The sequence below is a fragment of the Artemia sp. Qi Xiang Cuo genome, chromosome 6, assembly GCF_049724085.1.
Source record: "Artemia sp. Qi Xiang Cuo chromosome 6, ASM4972408v1, whole genome shotgun sequence".
Classification (NCBI taxonomy): Eukaryota; Metazoa; Arthropoda; class Branchiopoda; order Anostraca; family Artemiidae; genus Artemia; species Artemia sp. Qi Xiang Cuo.
Genome location: NC_142799.1, coordinates 74,502,194 through 74,524,638, shown reverse-complemented (window position 1 = coordinate 74,524,638; position 22,445 = coordinate 74,502,194). Strand labels below are relative to the sequence as shown.

Genomic DNA, 22,445 nt, shown 5'->3' with positions numbered 1-22,445 from the left:
CTACTACAATTACTCTGTGGCTTTGGTTGTATCTATCGTCAATGGATTCTTGTTATTTTTCTGTAATTTTGAGTATTTGTAGTATTGGGGCTAAGACTCGGTCTTAAACCAAAGTTTAGGACTCTAAGAGCCACGGCAAAGACAGTTGTTAAGGATAGTAGTGAACCGTGGGTGTTTCGAAAACGGAGGAAGATATGGAGAAAGATATGTTAGATGCGAACGTTTTTGTAGGAAGGTAAGCACGTGGTACCTTATTTGAACCAAAGTCAACGAAAGATTTTCAAATTGAATGACTAGATGACCAAAGTGGGCCGGTTGTCTCTTCAACAAACTCCCCCATCCCCCTGCAAATTTTTTTGCAAAATAAAGATGTTACACATTGTTTGAAGCAGAATCATGCAAGGATTGCATGGCTTGAAGGCCAAAGTAGGGTTGTTGCCTCAGCACCTCTCCCTCATTCCTCTACTCTCATCCCAACAATTAGATGCCAAAAAGCAGCTATGTTACACCCAGTTTAAAACGGGAGTCATGAAGGATTGTCAATCCATATTTTGGGAGCTATGAGGTGGGACTGTGACCTTCTTTAAATTAAAAATGTGAAATGTTCATCTTTAGATTTGACACTCAAAGTCGGCCTGTTGCCCCTCCACTCCCTACTCTCCCTCTCTCCCAATGTTTTAGAAAAAAGCTAGGCATTTCCGCACCTATTTTGAACCCGTATCATGCAAAAATTATAATTTATATGGTTGAAGGCATAGAGTGGGCCCGTAGCCCCTTTTGCTCCACTGACTCTTCATAGAAATATAGGAGGGCTCTTCTTTTTCCTGACTGGCTTGAAATTTGTGGGGCAGATATCCTGCGCTAATTCTAGATAAATGATTATTTTAAAAGGCACACTCACATTCTTGATTTTTTGCATGAATGTGCTCAGATCTGCTTGAAACTTATGAGCCAAGTACCTTAGATTAAGGGAGTAGAGGGGAGAGATTTTCAGAGGCATGCATCTCTACCTTTATCACTAAAGTCTTCACCTGAAATTTAGTAGACAGATAACTGAAGCCAAAGAGAGTACAGTCATTGCAGAGTGTTATTTTCCTTAAAGACTCAGCACTGGTAGGCTTAAACATGTATTGTTAATAGGTTGTTCTTCTATGAATGACTTTGTAACAGAGAATCGCAAAGCATGTTCACCTTCAGAGGTGAATGGTTACATACTTGTGCCGATTGGTCTTTCTTGTATCCGTCTTTGACACATTTTGAGACAGGAAGATTCGTTGTGCAAGTGGTTACACAATTACCATTCGATGCCATGGCGTAATTACGCAATCGTTAGTGACTTAGATTTGTATGGTTATCACTCGGCAGTACTTTTTAGCACTTTTAAAAAAGCTTTTTATTCTAATTAAACCGCCCTTGTGTTTCAGGAGTCGTTTTAAAGAAATTGGGACAAACAGTCAAACTTTAGCGTAAAGAGCTATCCCTTCATATACGGACTAATTTCTGTTCGTTTTGAGTTTTAATATTGCTCCTTACTTTCTTGAAAAAACTTGTTTGTTTTTTGTTTTTTGTTTTTTATTTACGAAATAATGCCGGTAAATCAGTCTCTCATTTATGAAAAATTACCTCTCGTGACGGGAAGTTCCTCCGGGGAAAATTCTTGCCACTTAAAAAGACCTTCCTGTCCCATAAAATTTCCTTCGGACAATTCCATCGTCGCCAAAAAAATTACGTGAACATGGGTAAATTTTGGAACTTACAGCCCTCTCTGCAGGGCCTGTGAAGGGTCATGTTATCCCCAAAGGGGTATTAAGTGAACCTTTCAACTATGCTGAACAAAATAAATATCTCAAAATTTTGATCGGATGACTTTAAAGAAAAAGGGGTGTGGGAGGGGGGCTAGCTGCCCTCCAATCTTTTTGGTCACTTAATAAGGGCACTGGAACCTTTAATTTCCGTTCGAATGAGTCCTCTCTCGATATTCTGTGACCAGTGGGTAGATACGATCACCCCTAGGAAACAAAAAAACAAATTAACACGCATCCGTGATCTTTTTTCTGGCAAAAAAATGCAAAGTTCCGCATTTTTGTATATAGGAGCTTGAAACATCTATAGTAGGGTTCTTTTATATGCTTTTTATTATTATTTATATGCTTTTATATACTTTTATATCATTTTTATTAAGATTCCTTGACTTTTATGGGGTATTTCAACCTTTTTTGAAAATCAGGTAAATTTTCTCAGGCTCGTAGCTTTTGATGGGTAACATTAAACTTAATGAATCTTATATATTTTTAATCAGAATAATAAACCAGTTCTTTTGATGTATCTAATGATATCGAAATTCGGTTTTCTAAAATTTCGGTTACTTTTAAGCCGCGTCGCTCCTTACTTACAGTTCATTACCTCGAACTGTTTGACACCATGGATTGGGTCTTAAAATAGATAATAAAGTTGGTTTTTAGCAGGAACAATGTATGTTGCAGTCTTTAAGAAACATGTCATCATTGTTTTAATTAAGAAAAAACTGAGCTTGGGATACCCTATTTTAAAAGATATGAGGGGTTAATAGCTTTAGCCTTTAACCGGCTTTATAGAAACAAAACTAGCTTGGTTTTTTCAACGATTTGCTGGCTGAGCCGGTCAAAGGTTGTTGCAACAATTTTTTTTTTTTTTTTTTTTTTTTTTTTTTTTTTTTTTTTTTTTTTTAGGTGCACGGGTTTTTTCAGTACCGGTATATTAAATAGCGTGTTCAGTTTTTGCTTTCATTTGTCTAATATCAACTGCAGCTCATTTAATGTTTTGTTGCAGTTCTATCAAATCTAGTTCTACTTTCTTAATTTATTTTTCTTTCTTTTTTCAGTCAATCTATCAGAACACTCAAAGCGACGTTTGCAGAGAAGAAAAAAGTAGAAGAATTAAGCTTTAGGTGTTGTTTTCATTGAGCTTTAGAAGAAAGAAGACGGGGAAATTTGTCTCCAGGAGCTGCTCTTTCTTCCAGACTAAAGATAGTCAGACTCGTTTATTGTGTGTGTAATAAGCCGGATAAACGTTGTTTGATGTTTGATAATAGATATTCTAAAAAAAAATCCTTAGATCGATATCCTTAAAAAAAAAATCGTAAATAAGTGCCAGGTTTTTTTTTTTTTTTTTTTTTTAATACTAAAAACATTTCTATAAAATAAAAAAGGAAAGTAATGCAAGTTATAGTTTTATTAAAAAGGAATATCTTCTATGATCAGTAAGATTATTGTTCTTAGAGTAACTATTTGGTTTTGAAGTCAATTGCATGTATAGGTTATCACCCAAATTACTAGATTCGCCCAAAGTCATTTAAGTTCTGGAAATTCTGTCAAGAGAAATTTAGAATTTAAAATATTTAAAACGACTTTTTGCTCTTCAGTTTCCTTGTTTATGATATTAACGATAGTTCCGTTGCCTGACAAAGCGTTGCAGAAATAAATAATAGAACTTTTTTGTCAGTTTTCCTTTTTGCAACTTCTGGCAATACTTCTGTCCCTACCTTTCCTTCCCCTTTCTCTGTCCTTGTCATACTATCTTCTGTTTCAGAAATAGCCTCGGGCAAAAACTTCACACTCTGTTGTTCTCCCTTCTTGTAAGGACAACTGATCCCCTTAGCCGGGCTCTCAGCCCCACCTACAACATCTGTTAAATGTGACTGAAATACCTGTTCCGTCTTAGAATTAAATCCTTTAAGAGGGTCTACTTTAGACCTCCTTTTAGGAATCGCTGATGCTCCGTCGTTTAGAGTGTCTGGTAATTTCACATGAACTCTACCCAGTGAACTGGACCTAGTCTGTCTCACAGACTCGGTAGGATTCTCGGGCATACGACTTCACCAACCTTAGGTTACAGAATTTTTTTTTCGTTTATACTAGAATAAAATTCCTATAATCTCTTTAAGGTTTACGAAAATATTGCCTTTTTTACCTCCTCAATTACTGGCAAAGCGTCACTCCTATTTTTCGACAATTAAGAAAACAGGAAAATTTGGTAGGCAGAATTTACAATAATCTACTGGAAAATATAGACTTTTCTCAAATGTCTAATAGAAGAACTGAAATGCTATAAAACCAGCAAAATTGTTGTAACGTGAATTACCAGGGGGAGGAAAAAGGTACCTAGGTTAGGTTAGGCTACGTATCTAATATATGCAATGCTTTACCCCACCCCCCTAATTTGCAAATATGTAGCCCAAATTTGTTTATAATCAATTATATATTCATCCTATTTTATTTCATTAGCATTAACCAAACTTGATTTAAGTGCCCATATAATGCTGGCAATGTAAGGTTTTGTGAACTTCCAATATAACTTCAGCCCCACCCTTCATCACAGAATCGGCTGCCAATCCCCCAGAGAAGAAGCTACGTACGCCCATGTGCATCTACGTGACATGTGACATTCACAATTAAAACGAAATGAAAATATTTAGTTTTTCTCACCTTTTATAAGTTTGTTTAAGGTAAGTTTTTGGAAGTCTATTGTTTTTTCTCGTCTATAGATAAGCCATTTCGGATGTAAGCTTTCATTATTTGAATGAAACTATTTTTTTTTTCAATGTTTTACTTCAAATTTTTCCCGTTTTCTTAAATTTGTATTTTGTTCTAATTGTCAACGGAAAGGCAATGTTGCCTAAGAAATTATTGATCTAAAATTCAAACTTAAGTTTTTATGTATATACTCTGCTCTGGCAGATGACAGCCGAGTGATTAAAAGCTTAGACGTTGCCTTTTAAGTTCAACGTCTAAACCCAAGGAGTTGAACACACTCTAAACCAAAATACCTCCCCCTGAAGTTTGTACAAATCCACCTTTAAAATATTTATTTCAATACCAGAGAATTTCTCCGTGAACCTTGTCTACAAGCTTCAGTTAGTGTGTTTTTATCTTCTACAATTGAACGATAAGGAATTACGGTACTTTCTCATTATATGGGCACCTACAAAGAAAGCAGTCACGAAATAGACGGAGACGCGTGATGAAAAACAGGTTTACGCTTATAAACAAAGGGTTTTTCACTCCAGGAACGGTTGTCGTCGAGGACACAGCATAACTCACTATCTGGTCAGATTACTTCATGATCTACTAGAGCACCTAGAAAATCTTGAGGCCCTTGCTGAAATAATCATTTCTGATTTTGTGAAAGCTTTCGATCTGCTTGATCATGAGACTGTAATCAACGAAGCCCGTGCCCTGGAAGTCTCGCAGTTTCTCTTATGTACCATTGCAAGTTTCCTTTCTGGTCGTCAACAGTACGTACAGCTCGATTATCAACCGCCGATACGATATCAACGACAGATTATCAACCGCCGATAGGATTGGAAACAATAATTGGAAAATCCTTTTTTTTCGAAGGGCAATCGTACGAAATATGTTTTGATACTTGTAACGTCACTTTAGTGATACTTGTGACGTTACATCATGAGAAAACCATCAATTCATTGTTAAATATTTTTTATGAACATGTCAGTGCAGTGGTACAGGCGCCTGGACGAAGCGTTTGGGGGGACGTTATCTACCCAGTTAGGGCCACTACTTCTACATTTGTTCACAGTTGGTCTACAGAGAGTTTCCAGACACTGACTATTTTTTTTTCAATCTCTCTTTCAAAGGCATTTTTGCTGTAAATATATTTTCTCGTCATAAAAAATGGCTGACATTTTACGGATCGTTTGAAGAGAAAAGTTTTTATGTTTTTGAAATTAATCTGCTTTTTTTCTTGCTGCAAAATATGACCTTAAATTGGACACAACAATAGGAAAATCCCTATAAGTACTACATTATGTAAGTAACTTACTGCCAAGTATGACCTTATTTTAATATGACTTTATTTTAGTATGACTTCATTTTAATAAAGTATGACTTTATTTTGGAAAAGATAAAATTTTAAAAACTACAAAATGATTATAAATGTTAGATTATAGTGTACTATAAACACTTTTGGGTCGGTAATGGTGAGTTTAATAAGTTCAGATTCTTTGCCAGTCTTAACATTAATATTAAAGTGGATATCCCCCTTCCACTTCCTTCAACTTGTGCAAAAATCATAGGAGACAAAATCCAGCAGTTGAATTACACACTTTTCCAACAGCCCTGTGCATAGTGTCATTCAGTATCATGTGATTTGAAAATGACTCCTTAGCAAATCAAAAAGTAAACCCTTTAGATTACCATTGTTGAAACCTTATAAAAAAAAATGGCAGCCCCTCATTGAACAACAAGAAACCTAAGAGTGAAAATTTGGTCGACACATCCTCTACCTTTTCCAAGACCGCACTGTTCTTCTCTTAAAACTTTGTCTACGGCATCTCTCAGTCTAAAAAGTATCATATTACTAAGTAATTTGCTACCTACAGAGACCAGACTAATGCATCGATAATTACCACACTCACTTTTATCACCTATCTTATAAAGTGACTTCATTAAAATTTTCCTAAAATCGCTAGGTACTTCCCTTTTTCGAGAACCATATTCATTATCTTCAATAACTTATTTTTGACCTCAGAGCCACCATATTTAAGAAACTCATTCACCACCCTATCAGCACCTGGAGCCTTATTATTTTTTAATACTTTTAGTAAAGCTCAGTTTACTAATGCTGCATATTCAAACTTTTTTTTTTTTTTTTTGAGAGAAAAAGGTTTTATTAAAAAAAATACAACACATTAACAACAAAACCCGAAGTTTATTAAACTTGTATGGGTACACATCACCTTTTACAAAACCCTACATACCCAATTACTACCAGCCAGCCTTAGACCCCCCCCCCCAAAAAAAAAAGGAAAAAAAATAATAAGAAGAAAATAAATAAATAAAAATAAACGAAATAAATTAATTTCAAATAATTTCACGACCTAATTGGATACCGAAGACAAAACTAAAAATCATTCATTCTATTCTACCTCCTCGTCGCCCTCCCAAAAAAAAGTGTCACAATCACTTGAGAGAAAATTCTCCCAGCAAGGATTAAAACTCATATGTAGACAAACACTGTCCTTTTAATTTACTGCGAAATTCATTTAGCTCATCAATTGTTGAAATTACCTGCGTTAATGGTTCCCATACCCGAGGGCCAACATGTCTTATGGAAAAAACAGATCGCTTTGTAATAACCTGAGGTCGCCGAACTAATGTTGATGTTCTAGTCGAGTAATTATGAAAATTAACACCACTTGTAAACATTTCCCTAAAACACTCAGGTAATAACGCGTGTGTATATTTAAACATAAAAAGAGGATTATAAAAACGGAAGAATCCAGCTATCGGTAATATATTTACTTGATTATATCTATGTCTAACAGACATTTTATGATTATCTCCAGTTAAAACACGTAGGGAATTATTTTGTAAACTTCTAAGGGGACGAAGGTGCATTAAAAATGTACTTGACCACACAAGACAACCATATAGAAGGTATGGGTGAACAAAAGAAAAATAAAGCAATCTCATACTGTCTTTCGGAAAAAAGTACTTCAGTTTGCTCATCATCCCAACATTTCTAGCGACTTTGCCACTAACACATGAAATGTGCTCTTTGAAGTTAAGGCACTCATCAACAATCACCCCTAGATACTTCGTCGAAACTTCCCGAGGCAGAATATTTTCACCTAACTGTATTTTTTCAATCCAAGGGTAGTAATTGCTACTTCTCCCATACATTACGAAATGGGATTTTGCATGGTTTAGCTGAAGTCTGTTAACCCTCATCAATTTCTCAATGTTTAACATGCCAGTCTGAAGATTCTGTATAAGCATTTCCCCGGTTTTTGCAGCAACAGTTAGATGCGTGTCATCAGCGAAATAAAGCAAAATAGATTTTGATGCTCCAGTATCACTACATTTTAAATCAAAAGACAGTCCATTGATAGCATTTCGCAGGTCATCAATATATATAAGAAACAGTAGTGGCCCCAAAACAGACCCTTGAGGGACACCGAATTCAACACTTTTAACTTGCGATTTAATTTCACTAGCACTGACAAACTGCTTTCTATCCTGGAGAAAAGATTCCAATAGACGATAAAACATACCTTGAAAACCACAATTCCTCAGCTTCACCAGAAGAATTTCATGGTCCACTGCATCAAAGGCTTTCACAATGTCCAAAAAAAAAGATGCAACTTTCCACCCTTGATCCAGAGCATCGTTCACAAAAGTCGTGAGAAAAAGAAGAGCTTGATCTGTCGACATTGCTTTACGGAATCCAAACTGAGTTTTACTAAAATACTTTTTATTCTCAAGAAAATCAACCATCCTGCCACTAATCAATTTTTCAAAAACTCTCGATAAAACTGGCAGCAATGAAATAGGCCTATAATCATTCGTCAAATTTTTTTCCCCGCCCTTAAAAAGCGGAACCACTCTAGCAATTTTCATAAAATCGGGAAAAACACCAACTTTTAGGCACATATTAAATAGAACACACACCTGGTCACATATTTCCGAGAAAACATACTTAAGTACACGCAATGAAAGGAAGTCAGCACCCGAAGCATTATTTCTCATGTTCCACAATGTGGTACGTAATTCACTAGCAGTTACTGGTTTCAGATATGCAGATACATCACTTTCCTCAGGTAAAAACTGGTGGTATGTTCCATCCTCAGAAAATTTTCTCGTGGAGTTCGCTATCCGTTTACCAACAATAGAAAAATGGTCACACATATTATCTACAATCGAAGCATCAGTGTTGAAATTTTCAGGTAAAATTGAACTTTTGGAAGGGCTGAGAACAGAGTGAATTACTCTCCACGTTTGCCTGGGATTACCTGCGCCTTTTTTAAACTCATTTCGATAATAATTAATTCTCGCTTCTCGTAATAGGTTATTGAGTTCACAATTATATTTCTTGTATCTCACTTTCGCCTCAGGAGACACTACAGAATATTTATATAGCAGTCTTCGATTTGATATGGCCTTCATCAGTCCTCTAGTAACCCAGGGTTTTCTAGGGGTAACATGAAACGCCGGCTTTTTAATAACTGTACAACTTTCTTTTAGTAATTTAGTTATTTCTGAATACCACAATGAAAACTTTTCATTCACTTGCAGTGATAACAATAGGTAAAGAGTATGGGTTAGTACTGCTTATCTGTGAGCATAAAATTGCTAAATTGTGAGAAAAGTATACATTTATTATTTGTATTCACTTTGTCCTACTTGCAGCCGACATTTTGTACAACATGTTAAGTTAGAGATGAATGTGATACAGGTAGCACTGTCAAAACATGAAATGCGATTAATAACAGTAATAATCATCAGAATATTTATGTCAATTTTTTTAAAATTGGTTAAAAGAAATATTTAGAAAAAGAAAGATAGAAAGAAGTCTGCTTGGTATTGTACGTAGAGGCATTTATACATTTAAATGCTTGTATGTGAATCCAAAACGCAAGGAATATGACGTTATCAGTGCTCACTATGCGTTTACATTATAAACAAGAGAATGTTGAGCTATATTGGAGTTTTAATTTAAATATTATAAGTAAAAAATTAAAACCATTAAATTATTTCTGGAACTGATCATTCCCCTTTATTAACCTACATCACTAAATTACAATCAATTTGACCTATCTAGTTACAGTACAGATATTATTATAAAAAGCACTAAGTTTTATTTTCTTTTTTTGATTATTTGTTTTCATGTTTTTCAATGAAAATATTTCTTGTTTTTCTGTGATTAATTAAAAAAGACTTTCCGAGAATAAATTTTTCAAAGAAAAGTAAAGGCCATTTTAAACTTAAGCTCAGCAGATAAAAGTACCTGTTAAAAATTCAAAGTCAAAACGACCAGAAATTACTGTTAAAGAATCAATGAAACGCAAAACAAACAGAAATTAAATAAACTATGTCTTCCCAAGGCCAAAACAAAATTTGCCCTTTACTGGAAAAATATAAATCTTTTTACTTTTATAAACAGTAAAAACATTAATTTGTGGTAGTTTCACGCTTGGTAGATTATTTGATTTTATTTTTGCTCATTTTTTTAATGGAGTTCTTTAATTTTCTTTGAAAAACTTATTTTGGGGAAAAAGTTTTTTTTTCAATTAATCTCTGTTCGTTTTATGTTGTCAGGGAAAAATAAAATAATACTTTAAATCTTTTTCTTTTTTAAGACTTTATAGTTTGGACTGCTATTTGTATGCTGGAGAAAAATTTTCAGCAATTTTTATCAACATACACCCTTTTAAAAATCTTGACACAAATAGTACTGTTTAATTTAGTTTCATACCTCCTCTAGTTGACCTGAAATGGAAAACTTGATACCATTCGCTAAAAAAATCTGTTTACTTTCTTTGATAGCTTGGATACACTTACGGTATTTTGATTTGGTTAAATCTTAAGAGCAGAAATGGTAGAGTTGGCGTGGGAGGAAGGGATTAGAGGGGGATTAAGTGCCCTCAAATCACTTTCGACTATTAAATAGAGCACCAGCCCTTTCTATTTTCAATCGAATGAGCCCTTTTCGAAGTTCCCAGGACAACTCCTTCGATACGAAGTGCCCTGGTCAAAACAACAACAACACCAAAAAATGATACATTATACCCACATCGATCTTTACTATAAAAATGTCAAGCCTTCCAATCACTTTCGACTATTAAAAAGAACACTAGGCCTTTCGATATCCAATCGAATGAGCTCTTTTTGCAACGACAACGCTTTCTATAAACACCTTATATGCGTCCAGGGCATAAAGTAAAACCCTTACCCTAAGGTTTGTTAAGGTGGTTTTCATCCTCTACGACCGAACTTTCCAGAGCTTTCAACTACGTTAAACAAAATGGCTGTCTAAAAGTTGTGATTGGATATGTTTGGGGAAATGGTGGGCGTGAGAGGGGTGTTAGTCGCTCTCCAATTACTGTCGACTGTTAAAAAAGGCACTAGCCTGTTCAATTTCCAATTAAATGAGCCCGTTTAAAGTTTCTAAGAAAGCACTTACAATAAAAATCATATATACCCCCAGGGCATAACTTACAACCCTTGCCAAGAGGGCTGGGGGGGGGGGGGGGTTGTCATTCTCAAAGACATAATTTCCAGAATTTTCTCCTTCGTTGATCAAAATGGCTATCTGAAAATTTTGATTGGATGTGTTTGGAGGAATGGTGGGCGTGAGAGGGGGTTAGTTACCCTCCAATCCCTTTCGACTATTACAAAGGGCACTAGCCCTCTCTATTTCCAATTGAATGAGCCCCTTTTGAAGTTTTAGGACAACTCTATCCGTAAAAACCTTATATGCCCCCAGGGTAGAACTTACAACATTTGCCCTTGGGTCTCTGGGGGTTGTCATCCTTAAGTACATAATTTCCAAAACTTTCAACTACGTTGAACAAAATGGCTATCTCTAAACTTTGATTGAATGTTTTTGGGGAAATGGTGGGCGTAAGAGGGGGTTAATTACTCTCCACTCACTTTCGACTATTAAAAAGGGCAATTTCAATTTCTAATCAAATGAGCTCTTTTTGAAATTTCCATAACAACTTTCTATATAAACTTTATATGGCCCCAGGGCATAACTTACAACCCTCGCACTGAGGGCTCTGAGGAGGGTTATTATCCTAAAAGACCAAATTTCAAGAACTTTCAACTACGTTGAACAATATGGCTATCTCAAAATTTTGATTGGATTTTTTTGGGAAAATGATGGGCGTGAGAGGGGTGCTAGTCGGGGGACGAAGTAATATTTATCTCGATTTCTCTTAATATCTACTAACGTTGCTTTGAGCATTTCTCAGTCTGCAGACACAAGTGACCATTTTAAGTGCAAATTATATTCTAATTCTTTTTCAATATTGGTTCACATAAGTGGATAAGAAGTGTTCGAACATCTATTTCTTATAGATATTTCTAGGGTTGTTTAGTATTGCCTCCATATTGCCAATAATTTTTTTTTTATTTACAATTGTTTTTCCTTATTAGATGGTGATTTTCAAGATCTGATAAAAGAAAGATTATAAACGAGAAGACCATGGTGAAAAATAATATAAAAAAGTGTCACGCAATATGCATTTTAGGAGAACAATCAAAAAAGGAACGAATTTTGTATTGATACTACCAATGAATGCCAGCGTGTTGAATGAGAGTTTTGGCAGTGATAATACTAGTCCAGGACTTTTAGCTCAAAAAAGTTTCGAACCCGGACAAAATTGCAATATAAACGAAAATGGTACCAAAATGATCGGAAAAAAATTCTGTACAACATACTAAAAGTCCCCATAAATCCGAATGGGGCGAGTACCCGAAAAACAGGGGAAAAGGGGGAAATGTGGGGCAAAATGGGAAAAATGCCGAACATGCCCAGAAAATAGTTTAAAGTGAGTTTTCTGAGGTTTTCACATACGCTGATTATGAAATTGACATCTAAAATTCAGCATAGAAAAAGAGTACTACGGAAAACGGGGGAGCAGGGGAAAGAGGGGAGAAAAGAGAAGAATACAGGGTAGGGGTAGAAAGCGGTTTGAAAGATATTTTCTGGGGTATTCCTATCTGGTGATTACTAAATTTAGAACTAAAGTGATATAAAAAAATTGATTAACATAAAACGGGGAAATGGGGGGGGGAAATATACAGGGTAGGGGTAGAAAGCATGTGGAAATGTTTACTAATGTTAATACAGGAGATCTATAGAGGTTCGGCTACCCCATAGGTTCGGAAAAGGCAAAAAAAAACTCGAGAAAGAAATACGGAAAGATACTGAAATTACTTTATTCGTATTCCTCACCGTTATCAACAAGCGCGTGGGTTCGTCAACATAATCCTGTTCTAATTCGACATTCAGTAAGAGAAGCAAGGTAGACTAGTCACCGCGGAGTTCCAGTGCCGACGACAAAACCTATCCTGACGGAATGACATCTAGCGGATCCAATAGTCCCCAGTCTGCGTGGATGCTACACATGTCACATGGTAGCAGGATAAATCTAGGTACGACGAGATTTTTTTGTTAAGTCAAGCATAATTTTGCGTATCGGCAACTCTTCTTTCAGTACTAAGCCAAGTTTAATTCATTATTTTCCCTGGGTGCCTGAATTCATGGTTATAGTTGCGTTTTGTCAAGATTAAGCAAGAGCGACATCTAGTTTTCGGAGAGGGTCTTTCGAGATGGCGCGCCATCTCGAAGGTTCAGAATTCCTTTAGAGTTACGTTCGCCGTGCGAATGGTGCTGATGAAAGATAAAGCTCTTTGGAAACCCTGCTGCTGTATCAGAAGTGGAAAATTTTCATGTCATGGAGAGCTGACACTGTAATGGCAGCTATCAATGGTTAAAATTCAACACTTCTGTTTGAGCAGCAAGGAGACATGATAGAAACGATATTCAAGGTATCTATCCTATTTTTACCGAAACTAAGCTGCTCTTCTGCTCTTCCAGTGCAAGATGAGTGGCTCCAACAGACTCTGCATTCTTTGTCAGCAGGACATATCAAGCGATGATGACGCATCTGTTGTTCTGACTGCGAAAGGAGCACTGTCGGTGAGCACTGCAAGCAAAGACAGAGGCGACCAGATTGCTGCAGAACCAGGTCAGATTGTTCATAAAGCATGCCGAAAAGATTATTGCTGCCAAAGTACCATTTATTCCTTGAAACGGACAAGTGAAGAACCTATCCCTAACGAGACTCCGAGAATACTGAGATCTCAAGATTTCTTTAACGTGCAGGTCTGTTGCATTTTTTGCAACTCTGAAGTGGGGTTTGAGAAGTCGATAAGAAAGGGGGCCAACGGCGAGTGCGTGAAAGGAGCCACGACAGAGCTTAGACACTCAGTGTTGCGGGCATGTGAAAGTAGAGGCAAAGACAATTGGGCGACGACTGTTCTCGGAAGGATGAATTGCATTATTTCTGACCTCCATGCTGCAGATGCAGTTTACCATAAATCATGCTATGTGAGCTTTAAGACAAACAAAAGTATGCCAAAACGGTACAAAGAGGAGAAAGAAAACGATTCTGCCAAGGCAGGAAGACCAGCCGAAACAGAGAAGTGAGAAGCTTTTGAAAAGTCTCTAGAGCACTTTAAAAGTATAGAAGACCAAAACTTTACTCTTAGTGATGTCGCAGAAAAGATGAATTTTTTCCTTGGAGTCGGTGAAGTTTACAGTGTAAAGGACATCCAACGTCTTTTGCTTGAAAGCTACGGGGATCGTGTGCTTATTACGGATTTGCCTGGGAAAGCTAGTATTATGACATTCAGAGAGACGGCTCATTTCATTCTGAACGAGCATCGTACGCTTCCTAAGGACCAATCTGAGGACGTAGAGATCATGAACATGATAAAAACGGTTGCTAGAATAATCAAAAGTGAAGCTAAAAGCCTACCTCCTTTATCAGAAGAGTATCCAAGTTTCAAGTCTCTTGACAATGTCGCAACGTGCTTAAGCTACCTTCCCAAGTCCTTGCGTCTTCTTCTTTGCGAATTAATACCAGGGGGAAACGAGAATATTGCAGTGGCAGCTCTTGGTCAAGCAATAGTACAAGCCTGTTTACCTCGAACAGTCCTCGTACCTCTTCAGGTGTTTGTTGCAGTTCAGCTCCACCACCACTTCGGATCACGGTTTCTAATTGACAACGTCCATAAACTGGGCTTCTGTTCATCCTATAAAGAAGTGCTCAGATTTGAACGAAACGCAGCTGCAAGTCACGGGACTGGTATTTTCACGATTAGCGCTGGCTGTTTCTTGCTGTTAGCAGAATATACAGTATACAATGATATGTGAACAATCGACGTTAAAGGTAATTTACCGGTATAGGGTTTTTGTGAAATTGTGAGTCCAAGCACGAACACGACAATTCCCAGTGTTCCTCGAATGGAAATTAATGCAGAAACCCTAAAATACATCGCAGGTATGACCTTCCTCTTCTACTATCGAAGGAACAAACAGGGCGCTGGCATGGTGTATAAAACCCTCCAGAGCTGTACAACCTCTGAAAGTAACTTGTATCTCCTTTGACACAACAGCTGGCTTTTTATAAACCAAAGACCTGGTTTGAGTGGCCTTACCCAGGCAGTGGACGTCGGAGAATTTAACGGACGATCCTCATTTCTGCTTCTACCTATGGTTGAATACAAACCTATTGATCCGTCGTGTATTTACTCCACACTCATATTCATCAGTGACCGAGCGCGAAGACTCGGTGTAACTCTCGTTGTCACGTTTGACCAGCCCCTCTTCTGGAAAGCAACAAAGATTATTCATGACGAGCCTCCAGCAAGTCCCCTGAAGAAACTTGTAACAATGCTTGGAGGGTTCCATACACGAATGAGCTTCTTAGGGGCCATAGGCTATATAATGGAAGGGTCGGACCTGAAAGAGATGTTAGAACTTGTTTACGGGGAGAATACAGTGAAACACATTTTCAGCTGCAAAGCGGTTGCAACAGCAGTAAGAGCTCACGAGCTAGTCGACGTATCACTGAATATTTCACTTTTGTGCATGGCATATTCGATTCCGTATGGCGAGAGACCTTCCGACCACGAAGATCTTGTACGAGTCTCCAGCGTGTATGACGATTTGGTGGATGGAAAGATTTCTTTGGAAGAAGTGGCTAATCACGAAGCTTTTCAGGCGGTTTCGCTACGCCTCGAAGCCTTAAAATCGTCTCTGAAATCCAGCAGAACTGCGAAACTATTCATGCAGTATTCCGAAATGGTTTCGATCTTTCGGAAGTTTTTGAAAGCAGAAAGAACTGGAGACTGGGATCTCTACTTATCCTCTCTTTCTGAAATGCTCCCATACCTCGCAGCTGCGGGGCATAATCTTTATGCCAAGTCAGTTCGTCTTTTTCTTCAGATGATGCAGGAACTTGAAACATCGAATTCAAAGCTCTTTGGACAGTTTGCAAGCGGCAAGTTTATTGCCCGACGAAGTGATCGTTATTGGGCTGGATTGGCTCCAGACCTCGTCATCGAGACAGTGCTGATGAAGAGCCTAAAAACAGATGGAGGGCTGACACGAGGAAAAGGGATGACTGAGCTTCAGCGAAACATATGGACAATGTCTATGCCAGTACTCGCTTCAGTGGCCCGATGCAGAAACTGACGGGCCTAGAGTACAGTTCTAGTGAACAGCACGTTACTGCAACCACAGCATGAATAAAGAGAGATACTAAGGATCTACTGACGTTTCTTGAATTCCTTCTAGAGAACTGTCCTTTCACTATTTCCATAGAGCTTAGAAGTACAGGTTCTGGGCTTATTGCCCAAAAAGGTGTCAATGCGGAGGATTCTAAAGCTGGAGGTGAGCTGATGCTCCAGCGCATTGATGGCCAATCCGTCGAAAGTTTTTCATTCAGGAAGAAAGACAAAGTCGTTACGCTGGCATCGGATGGGAACATAAGGATAGATGGCGAGATTTTGCATATCGACCCTGTACTGCTTTTTCAACGTCTTTCGACTGCTGCCCATACATATGAAGATGACATGGCATAAACTCTACGTTACGAACTGAGCAGCTATTTTCCCGCTTTGTTTAAGAATTCTGGCATAATGCGTCAGCCAGACAAACCTGCACTAGCGAAAGCAATATGGAAAGAAGCGAAAACGGACTCGATTCACCACCTGCCAGTGTCAGGTCGTGTCACTGTAGTTGACGGAGGTTGGCTGCTTCAGCAAGTACCTTGGAAGATTGGTGATACTTATGATTCAATCTGTGACAGCTATGTTTGTTTCGTTACTCGACACTGTACCTCCCCTACTGTTGTCTTCGATGTATACAGCGCTGGTCCAACCACGAAAGATGCTACCCACAACCGACGGTGTAAGGGAAGCCAGCATCAAGTGATCGATTTCAGTTCAAGGATGAAGCTCCAGAAAAAGAAGGAAGAGTTTTTGAGCAACTCTCAGAACAAACAGCGAATTATAAGCTATATTGGGGAAAACTCAGAGTCAAAGGATTTGAAGTCGTCCATGCGAAGGATGATGCTGACTATCTAATCGTGAAGACTGCCGCAACGAAAGCAGAAAACTCTGAAACAATAGTTCTTTGCAATGACACTGACCTTCTGATTCTACTCTTGTATCATCTCCCGCCTAATGCAAAAACACTTTACTTCGAATCGTCAACGAACGCAAAAGAAGCGATAAGACGGTTCTGGTGCCTCAACGAAGTTAAAAAAATGGGAGAAGTATCCAGGCTACTTCTGGTAGGGCACGCACTCTTGGGATGTGACACGACCTCACGAGTTTTCGGACTTGGAAAGCAAGCTGTGCTACCTTTTTTGAAGAAGAGCGAAGTGTTCAGAAAAAAATGCGAAGTGTTTCTGGATGAATCATCTTCTAAAGATGAAATTTTGAAAGCGGGTGAATATCTTCTCCTCAGCTTGTATAAAGCACGACCAAACGAAGATCTCACTAAGCTGCGACTTCAAATTTTCTTGGAAAAAGTTTCTTCGTCAAATACTACGGCGTTTGTTAAGCCTTAAAGGCTTCCGCCAACCGAAGCTGCAGCTTCATTTCACTCCCAGTGAGTGCGCCTCCAGGTATCCCGTTGGAAAGGGGAACCAGCTGATCTCGACCCGGCTGACTGGGGTTGGGTCCTCAGAGACCATAAATACTCACCTGTGATGACCGATTTGTTGCCCGTACCTCAGAATCTTTTGAGTGTCGTGAGATGCAACTGTAAGACAGGCTGCGAGCTCGCGATGCAGCTGCAAGAAAAATGGATTAGCGAGTACGTTCGCGTGCGGAGAATGTCAGGGTATCAACTGTTTGAACAGGGACAACGAGATTGTCGAAGACGAGGAGCTCGACTAGTGACATCAATGCTGTGTTTTTCAAGTCAACTCTACTGCCTTAAAAAGTGCAGATTTTACCTATAGTTACTGAAGTTCTTTTTTTAGTTTTTTATTCAACGATATTGCCTTCGAAAGTACAAATTTCACCTATAATAGCTGAAGTTTTATACTGTGATCACTGCCAAGCGGTTGTTTTCTTTATGTTTAGTAATTCAAATGGTTGTAAGAAATGCCTGTGATTCAAGAAAGTAAAAGATTGATACTTAAGCGAGTTATTTTGTCCATAGGCCTACTTATTAGCCATTAGCAGGTGGCTCAAGAGTCAGGCCTCTCTTCCCCTTTTCTGTTATTTCCTCAAGTTTTGTTCGGTTTTCTTGGTTCTCTTTTTCTTTCCTTCATTTTAGGTGTTAGTTTCGGGATCAGCAGATAGGAAAGCCCAAGAAAACACATTTCAAACTGATTTTTATCCCTGACTTCAATTTTCCCGTGTCTTCTCCTCTTTCCCTCTTTTCCCCCGTTATGGTGGGGCTCATGTTCTTTATTTCATTTTAGATGTCAGTTTCGGGATCAGCAGATAGAAAGACCCCAGAAAACATATTTCAAAGTGCTTTCTACCCCTACCCTGTATTTTTAAATTTTTCCCCTCTTCCCCCTGTTCCCCCCGTTTTCCGTAGTACTTTTATTCTATACTGAATTTTAGATGTCAGTTTCGTGGTCAGGGTATGGGAAAGCCCCAGAAAACTCACTTTGAACTATTTTCTGGGCATGTTCGGCATTTTTCCCAATTTCCTCCGCATTTCCTCTTTTCCCCTTTTTTTCGGGTACTTGCCCCACTCTGATTTATGGGGACTTTTAGTATGTTGTACAGAATTTTTTTCTGATCATTTTGGTACCATTTTCGTTTATATTGCGATTTTGTCCGGGTCAAACCCTAAAAGTCCTGGACTATACATGAAGTTGTCCTTGAATAGTCATCAAGATCGCTATAAATTAGTTACCTCCCCTCAGATTTGTCCCAGATTTGTGAAGATCTAGCAATCCCTTCCTTTAAAAGTCCTGACGGAAATGATATAGGGACATCCCCCCCCTCACTCTTTACAGAGGTTAGAACAGATTTCAAAGGCATAACTAGTGTACTTACTCTTATTCTACCCTAGGTTTGGTGGAGATCTAACAACCTCATCGTGTAAAATTGCTGACGGAAAGAGTTTATGGACACCCCCCTCCCCTACAGAGGTAAGATCATATCCCGATTCTCAAAAGCTTTACTAAGAAATTATATCCTACTTTACATTAAGTTTGGTTGATATAATTTTTTAATATCCTGATAATTAAGGATTTAGAAATTATGTCCGAATCCCTATCGATAAAAGGCAAAATGACATTGGGTTTCTTATTGATTTTAACGACACATTTGTATTCAGAAGCGGAAAGTTAAAATGGCATGAAATTGGCTTGAAGAGCTTGTATCAATAAGTTGTTATTGTCTTATAATAATACTTCTTCATAACTTTGTCCTCTTATAAAAGGAAAAATTGTTGTTCCAAACTTATACCAATATTGATAATAACAATAATAATATTAAGATAATTTGGAATTTTATGAACAACCCTCGGACATACGGGGATGAAGAAAGAAATTTATTGAAAAAGTTTTTTTTTTAACTGGTACAGAATTAAGTATTTTAGGAAGGTTACACTGCCTTTCCATGACGACAAATAACAGTTCAAATTGGGATAAATCCTTTTATTAGACAGTAAATAAACAATCAAAAAAATACTGGATATTTCGGACACATATACAGTGGCCGTCATCAGCAGAAATACATCAGCATGTATCCCTATTTGAACTGTTTTTATTACTACAGAATTGAACCGAGCATTCCACTTCGAAGCAGGAACACAATTGGAAGACACTAAGGTCTGGGGGGAACAAACTAAGCTCTGCGGGGATAGATCAGGAACGGCTCTGACATAAAAAGAAATATTTGTAAAATAAAACCAGCTGTTAAAAAGTATTTTATTTCTGATACCCTAATGTTCTCGGAGAACCTACAGACCGGACGATTTTAAAAAGTACAATCGACCAGGTTTGTAAATATGTTAGCGAAGACGTAAAGAAATGCAAGTAATTTATTTTTTTTTGTGAGGAGGGGAGAGAAGATTAATATTTATATTATTCATTAATATTATTAGGTGGCTTATATATTATCGAATACTTTTCTTTATGGGCTTGCTTGTTTATTATAAGTTTAATATAAGTATTACTATTAGATAGATAGATAGATAATTTTATTCACCCACTCGATAAAAAACCACAAATGGCACGAATGGAGTATAAAGAAGAAGAAAAAAAAAACAAAAAAAACACTTAACTGCAAAAACAAAAACAAACGTTACGATACACCGCCAATAAATAAAGACAATATTAAAAAAACTCACTAAGGACGAATTGCAATGGCCAGACTACTAGGCCCAAGCGACCCCAAAAATTCAGAACGACGTTTCGTCACAGCAGCAATCGGATCTGTGATACCGAACCTTGCAGACATCTTGGAATTTTTAACCCACGGTGGGGTATTTAAAAGAAATTTTGCATATTTGTAAAAAAGTGATCGAAGGTTTCTTTTATCACTAACACTAAATATATGCCAAAACGGTGATAAAGCCAGAAAGTGTGGGATCACCAGTGCATTATATAGCCTAGCTCGAATTTGTCGATTATATTTCACTTTAGTTGAAGATAGCGCCCCGTAAGCCTTACGTGCCTTTTCTGCGAAATTACTTATTTGGCGAGCACGTGTAGATGCCATGTTATGACCTATAGGCATTCCTAAGTACATTATGGAGTCAGACAGTGGAACCTCTTGAGCACCAAATTTGACAGCAAGATCTATACAATCTGCATTTCTCCTATTGAAAGCAACAATCTCGCTTTTACTTGCATTAAAAGATAGGCCTATCTCTCTATCAGCATCATCTAGAATCTGAAAATTTTCTTCAATACGAGACAAACATCTACTTAAATTAAAAATATCATCTGCGTAATTAAGTAATGTTACATCCAAACCTCGGAAAATGCAGCTCATTTGCACTAACTTTTGGGCCTCGAGAACACTATTATTATACAACCTGGGTGACGAAATTGCACCCTGCCTAATGCCCTTTCTAACCTGAATAGCTTTTGGTAATACAATCGGCCCGTTAGGAGACGGGACTTTAACTTGGACTCGAAGCTTCTTATACATATCCCGAAAAGGCAAAATAACCGATCGGTCCACACCACGTTTATGAGCAGACACTAATAACTGGGGATGTATCCCAGAATCAAAAGCACGTCTAACATCATGACTCGCTAGAATAAGGGATTCATTCAGTTCATCAGCTTCTATTAAAATATTAGCAAGAATATAATGGACGTGCTCGCGACCAACACCTTTTTTAAATCCGAACTGATTATCGGGGGTAGAACATTGAAAAGCAATATGATCTATAACTAGCAATTCCATAAGCTTACATAAAACCGGCGAAACAGTTATAGGGCGGTAAGATACGCATTCAAACGGATTTTTCACTTTTTTCAAAATAGGTGTAATTACTCCAGTACCAAAAACGTCGGGAACGAGACCAGAATTAACGATAATTTGGAATAGAAGCTGTAAATGACTCAGGAGACCAGCAGTACCATGTACAAGATGCAACCCACACAACTTGTCGACACCTTTCGATTGTTTCTTTTTTAATTTTGAAATTGCACGAATCAGATTAGGAACAGTTACTATGTAGCCAACACCAGAACTAGGCAATTCCATGAACTTATCAAGTTCGACTTCATATTTATCTTCAAGATCTTGTTCGGGTGGAGAGAACTCAGAAGTAAAGTGGGACACCCAATCTTGCTCAGAGATCACAGGTTCGACACTATTCTGATCACCATTACGTTTAAGAAATCTCCACACAGCATTTGGATCATTACTTATCAATTGACTATGTTGATCGATCACTTCACATTTATGCTTAGACAAAATCTTAGCAAATCTGCGTTTGCTGAACAGCCGAACTTCATTTACAACACCTGATTTCGGACGACCACACTCATTCCAGAGCCTAAGCCAAAATTTTGCACGACCACATGCTTCACTTAGAGCAGGGTTTTCAGACCACTTTGGAATTTCCGTTCCCACTCGGACTTTACGAATGGGGACCGCAGCGGCCTCGGCAGATAACAGTGCGTGAGATATTTCACTACAGTAGATGTTTAGTAGCAGCTGTTTCTCTTCATCTTGAATACATACACTCTGCTGTAGTAATTGGAACGGCACTTTAATCTTTGTGAGAATCTCATCCAATACGTAATGATAAGTAGCCAGGTCAATTTTACTCCAATTAGTTTTGATTTTCCACTTCTTTTCATTAGTTGGGGGGTTAGGAGAGGCAGGAATTACTCGAAAAGTGTTTATAATTGGAAAGTGATCAGACGCGCTTACGCTCAGATCTACGTGCGAATTGCCGCAAGCTGGAGATTGGATAGAACTTAACATGAAGTCGAGAGATGAAGTCGAGCCTGAGTTATGGATATAAGTAAAACACAGATCATTGTTAGCAAGACGAAGACCGTCACAGGAAGATAGGAGGATCTGTGCTCGAGCGTTAGACTCATCAGTCAAGTCACAGTTCACGTCACCAGCGACTATACATACAAGGCC

General features: G+C 37.9%; 1 protein-coding gene across 4 annotated transcripts in view; it reads left to right on the top strand.

Annotated features, from left to right (window-relative positions):
- The window catches only part of LOC148951589 (uncharacterized), an 81,361-nt gene extending 78,208 nt beyond the window's left edge, over positions 1-3,153 (top strand). For all 4 annotated transcript variants that reach the window (XM_089090355.1, XM_089090358.1, XM_089090356.1 and 1 more), the window contains exon 11: positions 2,861-3,153. In XM_089090355.1, the coding sequence (XP_088946481.1) occupies positions 2,861-2,910 (50 nt within the window). In that variant the 3' untranslated portion in view covers positions 2,911-3,153. The remainder of the gene's footprint in view (positions 1-2,860) is intronic.
- Positions 3,154-22,445: the final 19,292 nt, after the last annotated feature.